Raw genomic sequence first — 16,647 nt, 5'->3', positions numbered from 1 at the left:
CACAGCACCCCCAGAACCCCAGAACCCCAGCAGCCTCAGAACTCTGCACCCCCAGAACCCCAGACCTCCAGAACCACGGCACCCCCAGAGTCCCAGCATCCCCAGAACCCCAGCACCCCCAGAACCTCGGGACCCCCAGAATCCCAGACCCCCAGCACCCCCCCAGAACCATGGCACCTCCCAGAACCCTGGACCCCCAAAACCACAGCACCCCCAGAACCCCAGATCCCCAGCCACAGTACCCTGCTCACTGGGACTCCAAACTCCCCAGGGTCCTGGTGTTCTCTGTCTCTCTGTGTCTCTCACTCCCAGCCTGGGGCTCACAGGGCAGAGGGAACCTAACTCGGGAAGACATAACTCCACTAATTTATCAGTGGAGACTGACGGCAGGGGCTTCTGGAAGGAAAGGGGATGGCGGAGCCTCAGAGAATCAGAGTAAGTCCGCCCGACTTCAACGCAGGCTAGATTTCGGGAAGGACAGGAAGGCCTGGGGTGGGAGTAGCTGTGCCTGTGACCTCGTACCTTCTGGGGAGCCCCGACGACCAAGTGTGGAAGGAGGGATGGGCACCTGGGAACCCAGGAGGCAGGGCTGGAGAGGACACCCCCAGGGTACCTGCCCCTGCCTACAGGGGAGCCGCAGGGCTGGGGGAGGGGGGTGCCGCACACTGGAGAGAGCGGGGTGGGGGCCGGGAGCCCGGACCCCGGACCCCTCCAGCCCCAGCAGGTCTGCTGGGCAGGTCACAGCAGCTGCTGCGGGGAGGACGCTGGCCGCACGGGAGCCGCGAGAGGTAGACACGGAGCAGAAGCGACACGGGCCCACGCAGGTGCCTGGACTCGGGCACAGCCCCGCCTGGAGGAGCTGGGCCAGCCTCAGGGGCTCCGAAGCAGGCCGGGGCGGGTGTGGGCCTGGGCTGGGCTGCAGGAGAGCCCTGCCGACCTCACGGGACGGCCCAGGAGGAGGGCGTGGGCCCCAAACCAAGCTGAGTGGCAGGCGGAAGGGAAAAGAGTACAACAGTTTGAGCCAAAATGACACGCGCCCCCGGAACGCTGGGATCTCAGCTCTATGCCCTCCAGGAGCCAAAACAGAGTCAGCGTGAGCAGCGCTGGGGAGGGCGAGCCCGGCCCCCGGGGTGGGGGGTGTCCCCGCTGCCGGGACACGTGGTTTTGGTTTGGGCATCAGTGCAAAGCACACTGCCTCACGGAGCCGGGACCCCTTCCCATCCCCCTCCCTCCCCAAGCGGTGGGGCGACAGTGAGGGCCCCCCCCAGAGCCCCTCTCTCAGACAGTGTGGAAGGTGGAGCCGGGGTGGTCTGAGGGGCTCTGAGGCCCAGAAACCCCAGGGCACAGAAGTGCAAGACAGAAGACAGCCCGGGAGTCAGAAACCGCGCACCAGTCTCAGCCGGGGGGACCTTCCAATTCCGTAAGGAAGCCAGGGCCCAGAGAGGGCGACGAGGGGCTCGAGGGCTCTCAGCCAGCCCAGCCGGGCCAGCGCCCAGGGCCGCAGCCTCCCCGGGGAGGGCCCCAGGCAGGACCCCGGGAAGAGGAATGGCCGTCCTCTCGGGCCGCGGGTGAACGGCAGGAATACCGAGGACAAGACGGGGACAATGGACAGCCGCAGAAGGACAGACCGTCAGCACCAGACCCCGCCACCCCCCCCACCCCCGCAAGGGCCGTAGACAGACACGCGGACACAGGAGGAGCCCCGGGGGATGTCCCCTCCCTCCCAGAAAGTGGCCACTTTGCCACAGGAAAGCCAGGCCCGCGAGGCTGACCCAGGATGTCACGGGGGGGGGCCGGCACGATGCCACTTGTCCGTCCCCCAGGCCGCTGGGAGGCTGCACCTGCCGGCGGCTGCTGACCCCCGGTCTGGCGGCTTCTCCCTTTAGGGCCCGCGTGGACCCCAGAAAGGTGGTCGACTCTGTCAGACCGGCCAGCTCGGGGCAGGCCTGCCCCCCAGGACTCCACGGACACCGCCCCTGACGGGCTCGCGGTCCCAGGTCCCGCACGGGGAGGCAGCCGCGGCTGCGGAGACCCTGGGGTCTCACCCCCTCGTGGCCCAGGGAGCCCCCTCCCCGGGGCTCGGCAGGGTCCCTCCCCGCTCTGCTCGGACACCGCTGGACACACACGGGGGGCGGGGAAAAGCAGGAAACGGCCCGTCTCGGGGAGCAGCACCCCCCACCCCCGCCCGGCCCCGGCCCTCTGCGCGCAGCCCGGCTCTCAGGGCACCGACTCGAACTTGGGGGGCCCGCGCGCCCAGCTGAGCGCGGGCAGGGGCCGCTCCTGGTCCTTGTCGGACTCGGGCTGGCTCTGGGCCCGCTCGGGCTTGGGGTTGGCGGGCGGGTGGGGCTGCTGCACGGACATGGTCCTGCGCAGGTGGTTGCGCTTCCGCAGGAACTCGGGCTGCGCGTGCAGGCCGAAGCTGCCCTTGCGCAGCACCATCCGCGAGTTGTTCTTCTTCGGGCGCGAGCGGTGGCCGGCCTCCAGCGTCGCCAGGTGGGCCGCGTAGCCCTCGCTCAGGAACTGCGGAGGGGACGGGCGTCAGCCAGCGGGGCGGTGACCCGGTCCCCCCCCCCACCCTGTCAAAATCGTCGCCGGGGAGACGGGGAGCTCCCCGCCCGCCTCTGAACGTCTGAGCTCGTCCCTCTGTACCCGCGGGGCACACCGTCCTCGTCACCTGCCGCTGAGATCCCCAAACGCAAGTCTGCGCCACATCCGGCTTCCGCCCCGCGGAGCTCCCTCGGGTGCTGGCCCCGCTGCTGTCCTCCCTGCCCATCACCCCCCCCACCGGGTCCTCAGGCCCTTGCCCCCCCCAGAAGGGGGCCGCGGACCAGCAGCCTCAGTGGGACCGGGGCCCTGACAGGCCGAATCTCTGCCACCGCCACCCCCCCCGCCCCCACCAGGCCTATGGAACCAGTCTGCACGCACGCAAGCCCCCGGGGGCCACGTGTGTGCGTCAGCGTCTCCCGTCTGCACCCGCCGGTGGCTCCCACGCCCCGCACTCAGACGCCCCCAAAGGGGTCGTCACCTCCCCCCCACCCCTCCTTCTCCAACCTGCTCTCAGTCCCCGGAACAGCACCCCCGAGCTGATCGCGCTCCCAGAAACCAGGCGCCACCCCTGGCCTTCGCTCCCGCTCAGCCCACACCTCTGACCCGTTCATTTCCAAGTCCAGTCCCTCCGTCCCGCCTCCGAAGTGACTCTGGGGCCCTTCACCTTCCCGTCGGCCACCGCCTCCCCCTGCTTCCCTCCCCCCTTCCTCTGACGGGCTTTCCCCCTGCAGCCTGGGGACCGCAGGAATCACGACTCACCCCCGAAGTCCCAGCCCGCCGAGGCGCGGGCCGTCAGCCAGGCACTGCGGCCCCCCTTCTCCTGCTCCCGCCCGGCGGGGGGGGACACCTGCTCTGTCACCTCCTGACCTTCACTTTTGCGGCGACCTCTGTCACAAATGCTCCTCCCACCTCAAGCCTCCTGGACAATTCCCTCGAACCCTCCAAAGCAGCCTTGCCCCCATCGTCTCTGTTCCTCCCCGGTGGGGGGGGGGTCACGACCCCATGCCCCCCATCATCCATTAGGCCTCTTGCCACGGGCACTGCCGCCTGGATGACGGGACATCCGACGGCACCAGGGCCTGGCCCAGGACAGGTGCCCATGGTGCGCGTGGAAACGGCGAATGAACGGATGAACAAATGAGTGAGTGGGCAAATGAAGGAATGAACTAAAACGACTGAATGGACGGCAGACCCCGCCCACGCCGCCCCCACCCGGCCCGGCGCCCCCACCTGGCACTGGGCCTGGTACTTCTTGGTGGGCCGGCCCACGATGAAGATCTGGGAGGGCAGCAGACCCAGCACACTGTACACGGAGATGTCCTTCGTGGAGCCGTAGGCCGCGCTGATTCTGATGAAACACTGAAACACAGGGCAGCCCGTGGAGGGGCGGGCGCTCACGGGGTCAGAGGACCCGATTCCGCACGGGGGGGGGGGGGGGGGCTCCAGGTCCCGGGGCCACCCCGCGGCAGGACGCGGCCCTGCAGGAGCTCCCCTCCCGCCCCGCCGTGCCCCCCAGTTCAAGGGCTCCGCCTGGGGAGGTCGGGACCACGCCACCCTCTGACCCCGTCGGCGTTCCTAGGTCACTGGGTGACGGGCAAAGACACGGACGAGGGAACGAGGGGCGGCTCTACGTGTCACAGGACTGGAGGGGTTCTGTCTGGGCCTGACCCCCCGCCCCGTGCCGTCCGCACCACCCCAGACTGGTGCGGAGTGCCTCCGTCCGGTGGCCGTGTCCCAACGCTCACTCGCCCCCCAGCCCCTCGCCCTCCGGCTGCTCACCTTGAGCCCCACCCTCTGGTCCCAGGTCACAGTTTCCCTGCCTCCTGAGCCCCATCAGCCCCAGGGGACCTCGGCCTCCCTCCTGCCATCTTCACGGCCAGCGGCCTCCAGGACCAAACCCAGAACCGCCCCTCTGGACCGCACGTCCCATCCCCACGCCGACCCTGCCCCTTCCCTCCCGTGCCCGCCTGGCCACGCCCTGGCCCGGGAGACTGCTCTCTCGCCGCCTTCCCGGTTCCACGGGCTGGCCACTGAGAGCCGCTGGAGGGCCACGAAGCTCCGGTCCTGAACTTTCTTTCTGCTGCCCCCAGAACATTCTTCCCCAGTTCGACCTCCTGCTGGGGGGCCGCCACCCAGTCCCGAGCATGACCTGACAATCCCCGCTCCCGATGCCGTTTTCTCCCTCCCCGTGGCCGCCACTGGATTCCGGTCGGCCTCTGCCTCGCCTGGCCTCCCTGCCTCTCTTGTCTCACCGATCTGGTCTCCACACAGCCACCACAGGGCTCTTTCTGCAGCCCTCATCAGGCACTGCCGCTCCCCAGCTCCCCACTGCCCTCAGCGGAGTTCACGGTCTTGGCCAAGGTTTTCCAAGGTCTGCCAACCCTCAGGCCCCCGATGACCTCCAGGCCTCTGCTCCCACACGACCTGGGTCTGACCCTGTGCACACCAGCATCCTGCATGCCCGCAGCTCTAAGAACATCTGAGGCTCTCTTCTACCTCAGTGCCTTTGCACGTTCTGTTTGTGTCTGCCAGGCAAACTGCTATTCCTGATTCAAGACTCAGCTCAAGAGTTACCAACCCCTGGAAGCCTTCTCTGCCCTCCCCAGGCCAAGCTCCTCTGCATGACAACAGGCCTTTACTGATCACCCACCGGGTAAAGATTTACACATCTTTCTTCCTCTGGACCAGGGATTGGCTGACGTTGTTGCGAAAGACCAGATAATCGGTATCTCAGGCTTTGCGCTGTGCTGCAACCACACTCTTCCTTTGTGGCTCTGAGCAGCCACGCACACCGCGCCAGCAGGGAGCGTGGCCAGCAGGGAGCATGGCCGTGTCCCAACGCATCTGCCTTCGCAGGCAGCGAGATCGGACTTTCGTACCGCTGTCGCATCATGAGATAGCATTCTCCTTTTGATCCCCGCCCCCAACCCCCAACCATTTAAAACTATAAACACCATTCTCAGGCCAAGGTCACGTAGAAGAAGGGCTCCCGGCTGGGCTCAGCCCCTGGGCCACAGATCACTGGTTCTCAAAATGTTACCATCATTGAAATCCCCCCGGAGGGTCTGTCAAGATGCAGACCGCTGGGCCCTTTCCCCAGTTTCTGATGCAGCGGGTTTGGGGGGGGGGGTGCAGGGAATCGACATTTCTGAGCAGCTCCCAGGGGACGCCGTGCCGGGGTCACAGGTCAAAGCTCCGGAAGGAGAGCAGGTGCCAGCCCGTGCCGCCGACGCCAGGACCCCGAAGGAGCGTGGCGGGCACCCGTCGGCTGAACGAATAACCGGGCGCAGAGACGGAGTTCGGGCTTTGGGGTCAGGAGGTAAAGGAGGAGACGCGGACTCGGGGATCGTGGGGGAGTCACCGAGCCTCAGGGAGCCTCCCCGCCCTCCTCTGTCCCCGCGGGTGACAGTGCCCACCTCGGGGTGGGGGCGGGGGCCGTGGAGGCTCCCAGCACCCGCAGGTGGAGGGCGGGTCTGGCCTCCGGCCCGCACTCACCTCCTGCACGAGGTTGCGGAGGAAGATGGCCTTCTGCCGCAGGGGGTCGTGCACCAGCCCGTCGGAGAAGAAGATCATGCCCTGTGGAAAGTTGTGCTGGCACAGCCAGGACACCACCCGCTGCTTCTGCATGTCCGGCCGCCCCGTGATGTACAGGATCAGGTAGCCCAGATCCTGCCAGTGCCTGCGGACGGACGGCATCGCAGGTCCAGCCCCCCCGCCCCGCAGCCGCCCCCGCCCCCCACCCCCGCAGCCGTCCTGAGCAGCGCCGGGACCCCGGGGAAGGACGGTGGAGCCACACGCGGGGGGGGGGGGGGGGCTGAGCCCCATGAGTCGGGACGTGTCCCTGGACGGCCCGCAGGCACCGCTCGCCCACCACCAAACTGGCCCCCGTCCCCGAGGCCTCCACGTCACTCGGGCTTCCCCGCCGAGGACGGGCCACCTCTGCCTCCTCGGCTGTCCCCGTCGCCCTTCCTGCTCCCGTGAGCGGCCTCCCGTCCAACCAGCGACCAGCAGGACCTGACCCCTGACCCCCTCCTGCTTCGGCGCCCTCCTCGGCCTTCGCTCACACCCCCACCCGAGTCCAGTCCGACCTGGGCCGTGCAACCCCCTCCAGGCCCCACCCGTGACGGGGGGACAAGAACTGAGACGAGGGCCGTCCCAAGGCGGGACAGGAGGAGTCCGGACACGACCAGCATAGTGCGTACTGGACAGAGGCCGTGGCGCTCCCCCTGGTCCTGTTTCCATGGTGACCATCGCTCCTGTGCCCAAAGCCGCCCCTGGCTCCCCGGCGTCCCGAGGTGTCCAGCCCTCCGTGCACCTGTTACCCCCGACCATCGTGTCACCCCGGCCACACGGGGCTGCTTTGCTGCACCCACGGGCCTTGAGGAGCTCCAGCTCAAGCTGGGACCCCAGCCGCGGACCCCTCCCCTGGACGCCCTTCAGGGCTTCATCTCCTCACGTTCCCATCCCCTCTCAAGGCCCCCTCGTGCAGGAAGCCCTCCCAGCTTCCCAGGCGCCATCGGTCCCTCCCCTGTCTGCTCCCGCAGCACGGTGGGATTGTGCTGGCTGTGGACCTCACACGGGACTCTGCCTCCAAGATGCCAGATGAGCTCGGGCCTGTCAGGGGCTGCTGCGGCACCGGCCACCCCCGGCTCACCATAGACCGGGGGGCTCCAGACCTGGAGAGCGCCCTGAGGGGTCGGGGGGACGTTCCATAATCCCACACAGGCTCAGACGCCACCGTGGGGACTCTGGCTAGTTCTGAGCTGGACCCGGACACTTGCCAGGAGCTCGAGCCTGTCCGTCCAGGTCCTGTTCCCGCAGGGCCAGGGGCATCTGGAGGGCAGCTAACCCTGGGGTCCCCAGTCCAGGCTGGTCTGATCACTGCTGCTACGCTGAGGCCCGGCATCGGTCCTGCTCACCTGGAGTCCGGGGTTAGTTTCTCATGCCTGAGACTTGTTTTCCCCGTGGGGCTGCCTTGCTCCCGGGCCTGGCCCTGAGTCAGCCTCACAAAAGGGTGGAGGCAGGGAGGGAGGGGGGCAGGGAGGGAGGCAGGGGTGGAAACAGGGAGGCTGGTAGGGAGGCAGGGAGGGAGGGAGGGAGGGAGGCAGAGAGGCAGGAACTGGGGGAGGCAGGGAGGGAGGTAAGGAGGGGGGAGGCAGGGAGGGAGGCAGGGAGGGGCGTAGGCAGGGAGGCAGGGAGGGTAGGAGGGAGGCAGGGAGGGTAGGAGGGAGGGTAGGAGGGAGGCAGGGATGGGGGGAGGCAGGGAGGGGAGGAGGCAGGGAGGGGGGTAGGCAGGGAGGGAGGGATGGGGCAGGGGTATGCAGGGAGGGAGGTAGGGTGGGGGGTAGGCAGGGAGATAGGGAGGGTAGGAGGGAGGCAGGGATGGGGGGAGGCAGGGAGGGGAGGAGACAGGGAGGGGGCAGGGAGGTAGGGATAGGGTGGGGGGAGGCAGGGAGGGAGGCAGGGGTGGAAACAGGGAGGCAGGGAGGGTAGGAGAGAGGGAGGTGGGGAGGGAGGTGGGGAGGGTGAAAGGGAGGGATGGGGGGAGGCAGGGAGGGGGGAAGCAGGGAGCGGATAAAGTGGCTCCTCCCTCACTCTCCTATGGTGACACCCTTCTACACGGCTGCTTCCAGCCCCACCTCCGGCCCCGTCCTGGTCTGGCCTCCAAAATCCAACCACCCTGACCCCGTCCCACCACGTGCTCTGCTCTTCCTGTCCTTGTCGCCCCGCGTCCTCCTTTCTGGCCTATCAAAATCCGTTTTCTATTTTCTTCTCGCTTCCGCACGTTCGCTAATCTTTGTGCAGCGGCTTGGACTGAACCCGTCCACCCCTCGGGGACTATCTCTGACGCCACCTCTCTCAGGAAGCCTGCCCTGCTCTCCCCAGTCAGCTGTACGAGCTCCAATCTTCCCCTTATCACTGCGCCTGAGTCAGGCTCAGAGGGTGGCCCCTGGGAGCCACGTGTCCTGTATTCACATGTTTAGGTGGTCCCTTCCCCGTGAATCCGGGCGGATCCTGCCACTACTCATGACCAGCGGAACACAGCGGAAAGGTCACTGTGACGCCCCAGGCTGGGTCCTGAGAAGGCTTGCGGCCTCCACCCGGGTCTCCACGAGACGGCCCAGGCTGGCCCCGCGGACAGAGAGCGGGCCCAGCCACCGCGAGTACAGAGGCCATCTCGAACCCGGCCCGAGGGGAGCCTGCGGATGAGCCCCGCCCCCAGCCCAGATCGCCACCCGGCCGTGAGTCACGGGAACACCCCACGTGACGACATCCGAGCAGAGCCCAGCCCACCCACGGAACCGCGAGAGATGGAATAGTATTCTTTTCGGCTGCTACATTCGGAGCCTTTTCTCCCAGAGGCCACCAGAACACGCCGATTGGACCCCGCCTGGAGTCAGAACTCGGGAGCCCAGGCCTGGCTGGCTGCAGAGATTAAACGGAGGCGGGAGGGAGGGGGAGCTCGCGTCCAGACGGTGGCAGGGCGTTTCTCGGGGACCCTCGGTACACGTGACCGGGACTCCCCAGTTCCTGCCCCGGAGATTAGTGGAATTCCGGAAAAATACACGGCCCGGCTCTCCCGGGGCCTCTGGGAAGGGACGGGAGGGAACGCTCACCGGACGACGTCCACGGCCCCCGGCCGGACCTTGGGGTCACTTCCCATGATAGACACGCTGGCCGCGAAGGACCCGTCGATGCTGAACACCACGCACTCCATGCCCCGGGGCAGCACCGTGAGGTAGCTCATCGCAAAGGTCTGGTCGCCCCTAAAACGCACCTGCCTGTGGTCAGCCCGCGTCGCACTCAGCTCGTAGCCTGAGGCCAGGGGTCGGCCCGGGCCCGGCTCGGGGAGCAGCGGGCCGGTATCTCCCGAAGCCACAGCTGGCCACCGGTCCGTCTTCCTCTCTCTCCCCCCCTCCCCGGAAAGCACCCCCGGGGCTCCATCACCCGGCCGGCCCGGCTGGAAGGGCACCGAACGGCACGATCCGCCTGGGTCTTACCTGACGACCATCTTCACGGGGTAGACGCCCACCCCCAGGCGCCGGGGCCGCGGGACGCTGTAGGTGATGCGGCCGCTGCTGTTGGTGATCTCGGTGTCCAGGTGCACCCAGCGGCCCGAGGACGGCTCCGCCATCACCAGGATGTCCACCTGCACGCGGTGAGGGGCCAGGGGACACCCTGAAGGCCGGGGGCTGCAGGCGGGGGCCAGGGGCCATTCGGCCGGCTCCTCGGCCCCCACGCCCAGCCCTCGGGCGCACGGACTTCGGCCCCCACCCCCCCCACTCACCCTCCCGGCCCTGCTCCGCCCCGCCGTCCGGCCCGGCCCTCGCACCTTCTCTCCGGTCAGAGCCACCATGTCCAGGGGCCCGTACATGAAGCGCCCCACCAGGACCTGCGGGCCGTCTTCCGCGGCGATCACGTCGTTGGCCCGGTGGTTCGCGGTGACGTTCTGAAAGCAGAGATCAGCTCGGCCTTCGCCACTGGGGCTGGACCGTGAGCTTCCTCCCGACGCTGTCCTCAGGACTGCGGGGCACACGTGTCCCTGCCGCGTCACCCCTTCTGAGCCGTGTGCTGTGGACCCCGGGTTCCCGCAGACGGACAAGCACCCTGATCCTGACCGTCCCACGCACCCTGAGGAGGCGGCCGGGCCCCTGGCTGTCCTCCTCCCCGGCTCCTGGGCCGGACCCTGCCAGGACGCCTCCCGTTCCGCCTTCCAAGTCACAGGTCCCATCCCACAGCCACTTACCGTGTGTCTTCTTACTGGGAAATGTAAACGTGTCAGAGCGTGGAGAAGTGCGTGGGGACCCCGCCTGCGCCCCGCACCAGCTACGGCCTCCCTGGGGTCCCCCACCCCCCACACTGCGGATCATTCCGGACACGGAGTCACTTTGTCTGTAAGCATCCAGGGTCCCCAGGCTTCTCCACTTCTGGTTTCAATTCGCCCCGCAGCTCAAAGGCCCCCCTCGGCCCCCAGCCTCGCTCCAAGACCGAACCCCTCAAGCCGGTGACCGTTCCCATAGGCGTCTGTCCCCACCCACCGAGCTCCCCCTGGCCGGGGTTCTGCTTACAGCCCTCAGTGGGGACCCTCAGTCAACACAAGCCGTGCCAAAGCACAGAACTGCCGACGCCCAGGCCCCCGCGGTGAGTTCCGGATCCTGAGCTCGGCGTCACGGCCGTGCCCGGTGACCTGTCTGTGGCCCCCAGTTGTCATGGGCCGGGCACTGCAGGGCCCCCCCGACTCTGTCTGCCCCCACCTCCCAGCCCACCTGCTACGGCCTGGCCCGGCCGCGTCCGAGAAGCACCCCGCGGACCCCCGCCCTCCATTCTCACGGTGTCTGCGTGCAATTCAGCGGACCCCCCCCCCCACCTGCACCGGCCCCTGGACTGGGCTCAGGGGACCCGGACCCACAGACGGTCGGGAGGGGGCACGGGCCACACCGCCAAAACTCCAGGGAGGAGACACTTAACTCGCGGAAACAGACACACGGAAAGACGCCTGTGTCACCTATCTGCGGGGAGACGCGAAGCAAAACCACACGGAGACCCCGCCTCGCACCCGCCGGGGCGGCTGGATCCCACGAGAGACGAGGACACACGAGAGCCCGGAGCGTCGCCCACGGTAGAGAAAAGGTGCGAACCGCCCGAAGGCCCCACAGGTGACGACTGGGTAAACGGAACGTGTCCGTCCGCGGGAAGATCCTCAGCCGTCAAGCGGAACGAGGTACCCACGCCTGCCGCAACGTGGGCGCGCCCCCAGAGCACAGGGCTCCGAGAAGGAAGCTGGACGCAGAGGCAACATGCCGGATGGTTCCGTTACACGGACGGCCCAGAGCAGACAGACAGCTGGGGCCAGGGGCAGGGACCACAGTCGGGGGATGGTTACGGGGAAAGGGGCCTCTTTCCGAAGTGATGAGAAGGTCCTAAACTTGGCCGTAGTGATGTTTGTGCGCATCCGTGAACACGCTCACATCCACCGAACTGTCCCCCTTCAGCAGGCGAGTTGTAGAAAACGTGACCGTAGCTCAATAAATACGTTTGCGAGAACAGAGTTGATTTGCGGAGCACCGGTCCGCGCTCAGGGTCCTCAGCGTCTACGTCTGGTGCTCCCACCAGACGGCCCACCGGAGCAGTGGCTGCGTCTGTGGACCCGGCACAGGGGGCCACATCCACAACTGACGATGCTTTGCTGAGTACATAGATGAAGTGACGCATACCACGCTCCTATTCATCCTTCAATACCCTACGGAGGCGACTCTCCTTCAGGGAAGCCCTGCCTGGTCTGCCCCAAGTCCTTTTCTCCGTTTTCTTCCTGATCTGCGCTTCCCTCTCTCACCGCAGACACCACGCCGGGCCGTACGTACTCAGAGGCGAATCGGACTGTGAGCCCCACGGTCATGGGCAAGACCCTGACTCACATCCGCGTCTCCAGAAGCCTGACATACAGCAGCCGTTCCACCCCCAGCGCCCTGGACCCCGCCCTGGTGCTCCCCTGGAGCCGGGCCTTCGGGAACCGGCCCCCCCACCCCGCGTAGCCCCGACCCCACCCCCACCTTCCCTGCCACCCGCAGCCCTCCCCTGCCACGCGGGTGCCCCAGCCCCCAGGGCACCCCGCTCCCTGAGACCAGCTGAGACCCCCACCCCCACCAGGACACGGTGCCAATGACCACATACCCGCAGCTTGACCTGGGTCCTCTTGCGAAGCCACTTCTCACGGGGGTTGGCGGGGCTCAGTGCCGCAGGATCCAGGCCCGCGTTCTCCTTGACGGTCACGTTCTCGTAGCGCATCACCTGACGGGCAGCCGAGCAGGGCTCCAGGTCGGCCGGGCCCACCCCGCTCCCTCCTTCCCAGAAGGCTGTCAGGGCCGGCAGCGCCCCCCCACCTGCCAGCCTGGGACCCTCAGGAGGCCGGGAGCCCCGGGACCCGTCTGCCACCATCCTGACAGCCGGGGCCAGGCCGCGGGCCCTCAGATGCTCTGCCGGGGAGCAGCCTCTGTGCACGGCGTCCAAACCGCGGCCCCCCCCCCCCCGCTCGGATCCGTTCCCCGCCGCGCTGCTCCAGCAGCTAGCCGGTCCTCCCTCCCACCCAGCCCCGTGGCTCCGTCCCTCCCCCACTGGGTCACGCCCTTCCGCATCCCCAGGACGGACCCTGTGCCTGTCGGAGCCACGCCCCACGGAAGCCTCACCCTGCGTGGCTCCCACCCGCCTGCTCCCCTTGCACCTGCCCCACGCGGGCTTCCTCCAGACCCCCCCCGCAGTCCCCGGACTTTGTCCGGCCCAGCGCCGAGGCTCGCGCCCTCTCCCGGCTCTCCTGCCCCTTCCAGGGCTCCTCCTCCACCCCCTGGGTCCCCGTCCCTGCGCTTCTCGGCCCAGAGAGACACCCCCGGCTCCCACGCGGGAAACCAGATCCGGTCTCAGAGCTCCCAAAACCTCTGGAATGTCCTCGATGCCAGAGAGCCCTCAAGATGCCTTTTGTTAGTGAGGTGGCATCTGGACCCCACCCAAGGGGGGGGCCGTGGCCAGGAGCAGGCCGCACGTGACCGGAGGCTGGCACCTCCAGTCCCACCCCCTGACCTCTGGGGACCCACGAGGTCCAGGTGGGAGGCATTCTGGAGGCCGCCCCGGCGGACGGCAGGACCCGAGGCAGGGTTGCCGGACCGTCCGTCTCAGGGGCCGGAAGCCCGGGCAACGACCTGCCCCCAGAACTGGCGGGGCCGACGCTGCCGTGGGGTCGGCGGGGTCACAACTGGGCTACGCTGTAGGATGCCCCACTGGCGGGGAGAGCCGCTCGGTGGGGGCAAAGCCCACCTCAGGATCGGGGCGCCGCGCCCGTCACCGGGACACCTACCACCGGCGACTGCCGAGCCCCAGCCTCCACTCGCCTCCCTTCGTGCTTCTCAGGCCCAGACCCAAGACTCGGTTTCCCGCGCCCCAGCCTGGCCCTGCTCCTCCCCAACCCCAGGGAGCCCCCCAGGTGCTCAGGTGGGCGTCAGGCCCCGCAGCACGGCCCTCGGTCCCTCACGCCCAGATGCCAGCAAGCCTTGCTGTCGCCCCATCCCCGGCCCCCCGGGCCTCCGCACCAGCTCCCGGCCCAAAGCCGGGCCCCCAGGCTGGCCTTGTAACGGGCCTGGGGCTTTCTCTCTGGCCCCTCAAGCAGCAGACACAGGACTCCCTTCCCAGAACACGGTCAGGCACGAGCTCTCTCTTTGCTCAGCCCTGCGGTGGCTTCTCGCGGGACACAGAACAGAATCAAACTCCCGCCCTTGGCCACCGGCCCCGCCTCCCGGCCCCCTTCCCCCCCCCCCCAGGCTCCCCCTCAGTCACCGGCCTCTCCGAGGACACCGAGACCCTCAGAGGAACAGGCATTTGTGACTCGTCTCCAGGCGGAACACGGGTCCATTCTCCTGTGCGGTTTCTGTTTAATTTTCCAGAAAGTGCCACGCCATTGACCAGAAGCCAGTGCTCTCCATAAAACCCCCCGTGTGGCCTCGTAACCCCACGCCCTCCCAGGGCGCAGTGTGGCCCGCAAGACACCCTGCTCCCCCGGGAGCAGGACGGGCCCTCCCGAGGGGCCTGGAGAGGGAGAGCAGTACCTGTCTCAGGATGAAGGCTACCACGTCCGTGGACTCCCAGTAGCTGGCGTGGAAGAGGTGGGGCAGGGCCACGGTGGGGAAGGCCGTGAGGACGTCGGGGCAGTACAGGGCGTAGTCGATACGCTTGGCGCCCCACCACTTGGCCGTGACTGTGGGCCCGAGATCCAGGTGAGGACCGTGTGGCCCTGCCGGGCCTTGACCCGCGAGCCAGCGTGGGGCCCCGGCACACGGACCCCGCGGTGAACGGGCCACTCGGGGCGCAGGTCCGGGGCCGGAGCCCCGGACGTGACCGCTCCGCTTCCCGTGAGCCACCGGCCCCTTCTCCTGCCTGTCCCCAGGACGAGCCCTGCAACCCGGTCCCCAGCAGCGGGGGCTGGCCCCGTGGAGACAAACGCTGGGGTCGCGGCTCGGCCCCGGGGCTCAGTCTGGATGGATTTCCTTTATCGCGCCCAGCCCGCCCTCAGCAGCCCCGGCAGTGGACCAGCGCCCGCCCCGGGGCGGGGGGGGTCCCTGTCCCTCAAAGCAGGCAGCGCCCCGAAAACCCTCACTCACTGTGGGCGACGCCCGCGGGGGCCAGGCTGTCTGAGGAGTCTGAGCTGTCGCTGCGTGAGCTGTCCCGGCTCATCCTCCGCGCGGGGCACTGGGCCCCCGGGGCCTGAGGAGGCGGGGCGGGGGCGTCCGGGGGCGGTGGGCTGTCCCGTGAGCCGCCCTCCAGGAAGAGGCCACTGTGGGCGTGCAGAGCGTCAGCTGGTGGGGGAAGGTCGCGGTCAGGAGCTGCCCGTACCGGACAGGAGTCTGGGCCTCCCCGGTCCGCTCACCGTCACCCCCGCCCCAGAGGCAGCCCGCGCCCCTAACCCCCCGGGGCTCGACGGGGCGCCTGCACCCCAGGGCCCGGCTGGGTCTCACCTCCTCTAAGTTGTGGGTCCCAACCATCCCCTCCGTCTGTGGCAGAACCGCCGAGGGTACCTCCGGAGGCGGACGGTCACCACGCGCCCCTCCACGGACCCCCCTCCCCCCCGAGGCACAGAGGCCTGCGGCCGAGCCCGGGGGGGGGGGGGGAACAGGCGTGTCAGCCAAGGCGCTAGGACGCTCTCCGGGGCAGGGCCTTGCCCCGCCCAGAGCAACACATTTTCGGGTGCACGGGAAGCTCCCGACGAAGCAGGACTTTGGAAATTAAGTTTCCGTTAAAAATGGGGGGGGGTGCTGTTTTTGGATCCTGAATGAGCCTCATGCACGGCACCCCCCCTCCCCCAGTCTGGCCCAAACTTCTGAACAGGCTCTGACCAAACCTCCTCATCCAGGATGTGGAACGAAGGCCCTGATTTCCCAGCCCCGACTGCCAACGCCGGCCTCCCCTGCCCGTGCCTGGTTCACTCCGTGTCAGCCCTGGAGACCACTGGCCTCCCCCAGACCCACCTGCCCTGTTCCCGCTGCTCCTTCCACCTACAAGTGCCCCCCGACCCTCATCCTCCAGCTCTGCTCCGCCTGTCCAAATGCCGTGGCCAAAGGCCCCCTCTTCCATGATGCCCACCGGGATGACACATTCCTGGCCCTGCACCTCCAGGGGCGAGGCTGGGGAACAACACCCAGCACAGACCCCCGGGCTTGCACTCAGGTCTGATGGCTCGAGCGGCGTGCTGGCCCCAGGAGCCCGTCAGGGGCAGAGCCTGGCCTCTGGGCCCCAAGACGCCCCCGACAGAGCAGGGGTGCACACAGGTGAGCAGCTGTTTCCGCCTCCTCCTCCTGCTCTGGAGCACATGGCCCCTGGTCGGAGGGGAGTCTAGTCCCTCCTTCGGCCAGCGCGTGGAGAGCCTGGACCAGAGAGGGTGGCCCTGGAGTGCCACCCGGCGGGGCCCAGCCCCTGGCTCAGCACGCTCACACAACCGCCCGCCCCCAACCGCGGAGAGCCTACCCAGCAGGAGGGACTGCCCGTCGCCCAGCGGGAACCTCTGGTAGCGGGGCACGCTGACGGGCGGCACCAGGTGGAACTTGGGCTCCAGCAGGGGCTCCAGCCGCGAAGCAGAGGGGTCCGCGCAGTGGAAGAAACTGTAGACCTGGCTGCAGGCGGGACGCATCTGGAAGCCTGAGGGGGACAGAGAGGACGTGGGGGAAGCCCCTTGCCAGTTCCTGCTCCCTTGGGCCCAGCAGGCTTCCTTGAGTGCGGCTTCGGGTGGCCCAGCCCTCTGCTCAAGAACATGCCGTGGCTCCCTGCTACCAACAGAACCAAAGCCATCGTGCTGCGTTTGGCATTCAGGGCCTTGCCAACCTGCCCCACCAGGAGCGGCGCTCTAGGCCCCAGGGCTGCGGCCGGCGCTCCTCTGCAGTTCCCCACCCCGGCCTGGGCCTGCCGGCTGCCCCTCTCTGTGCCTTTGCTCAGGCAGCCCCTCTTCCACGCAGGCCTTCCCTCCACTGTTTCCCCTGCTCGGTCTCCTGCAAATCCTTCCGGCGTCCGCGAACTCTCCATGTGATCTACCAGGCAGACCCAGGATCTCTCGGTCGGAATCAGCGG

The 16,647-nt window shown here is 68.2% G+C and overlaps 1 protein-coding gene across 1 annotated transcript in view; it reads right to left on the bottom strand.

Annotated features, from left to right (window-relative positions):
• Window positions 1-1,405: 1,405 nt before the first annotated feature.
• PITPNM3 (PITPNM family member 3) overlaps window positions 1,406-16,647 on the bottom strand; it is a 51,595-nt gene continuing 36,353 nt past the window's right edge. The window contains 10 exon segments of the mRNA XM_030296252.1: window positions 1,406-2,520; window positions 3,778-3,906; window positions 6,043-6,226; window positions 9,165-9,314; window positions 9,549-9,697; window positions 9,881-9,997; window positions 12,220-12,336; window positions 14,139-14,287; window positions 14,691-14,885; window positions 16,051-16,221. Coding sequence (XP_030152112.1) covers window positions 2,218-2,520; window positions 3,778-3,906; window positions 6,043-6,226; window positions 9,165-9,314; window positions 9,549-9,697; window positions 9,881-9,997; window positions 12,220-12,336; window positions 14,139-14,287; window positions 14,691-14,885; window positions 16,051-16,221 — 1,664 coding nt within the window. The 3' untranslated portion in view covers window positions 1,406-2,217.

The sequence above is a fragment of the Lynx canadensis genome, chromosome E1, assembly GCF_007474595.2.
Source record: "Lynx canadensis isolate LIC74 chromosome E1, mLynCan4.pri.v2, whole genome shotgun sequence".
NCBI lineage: Eukaryota > Metazoa > Chordata > Mammalia > Carnivora > Felidae > Lynx > Lynx canadensis.
The sequence above is the reverse complement of the archived record's forward strand: the minus strand, read 5'-3'. Positions and strand labels throughout refer to the sequence as shown.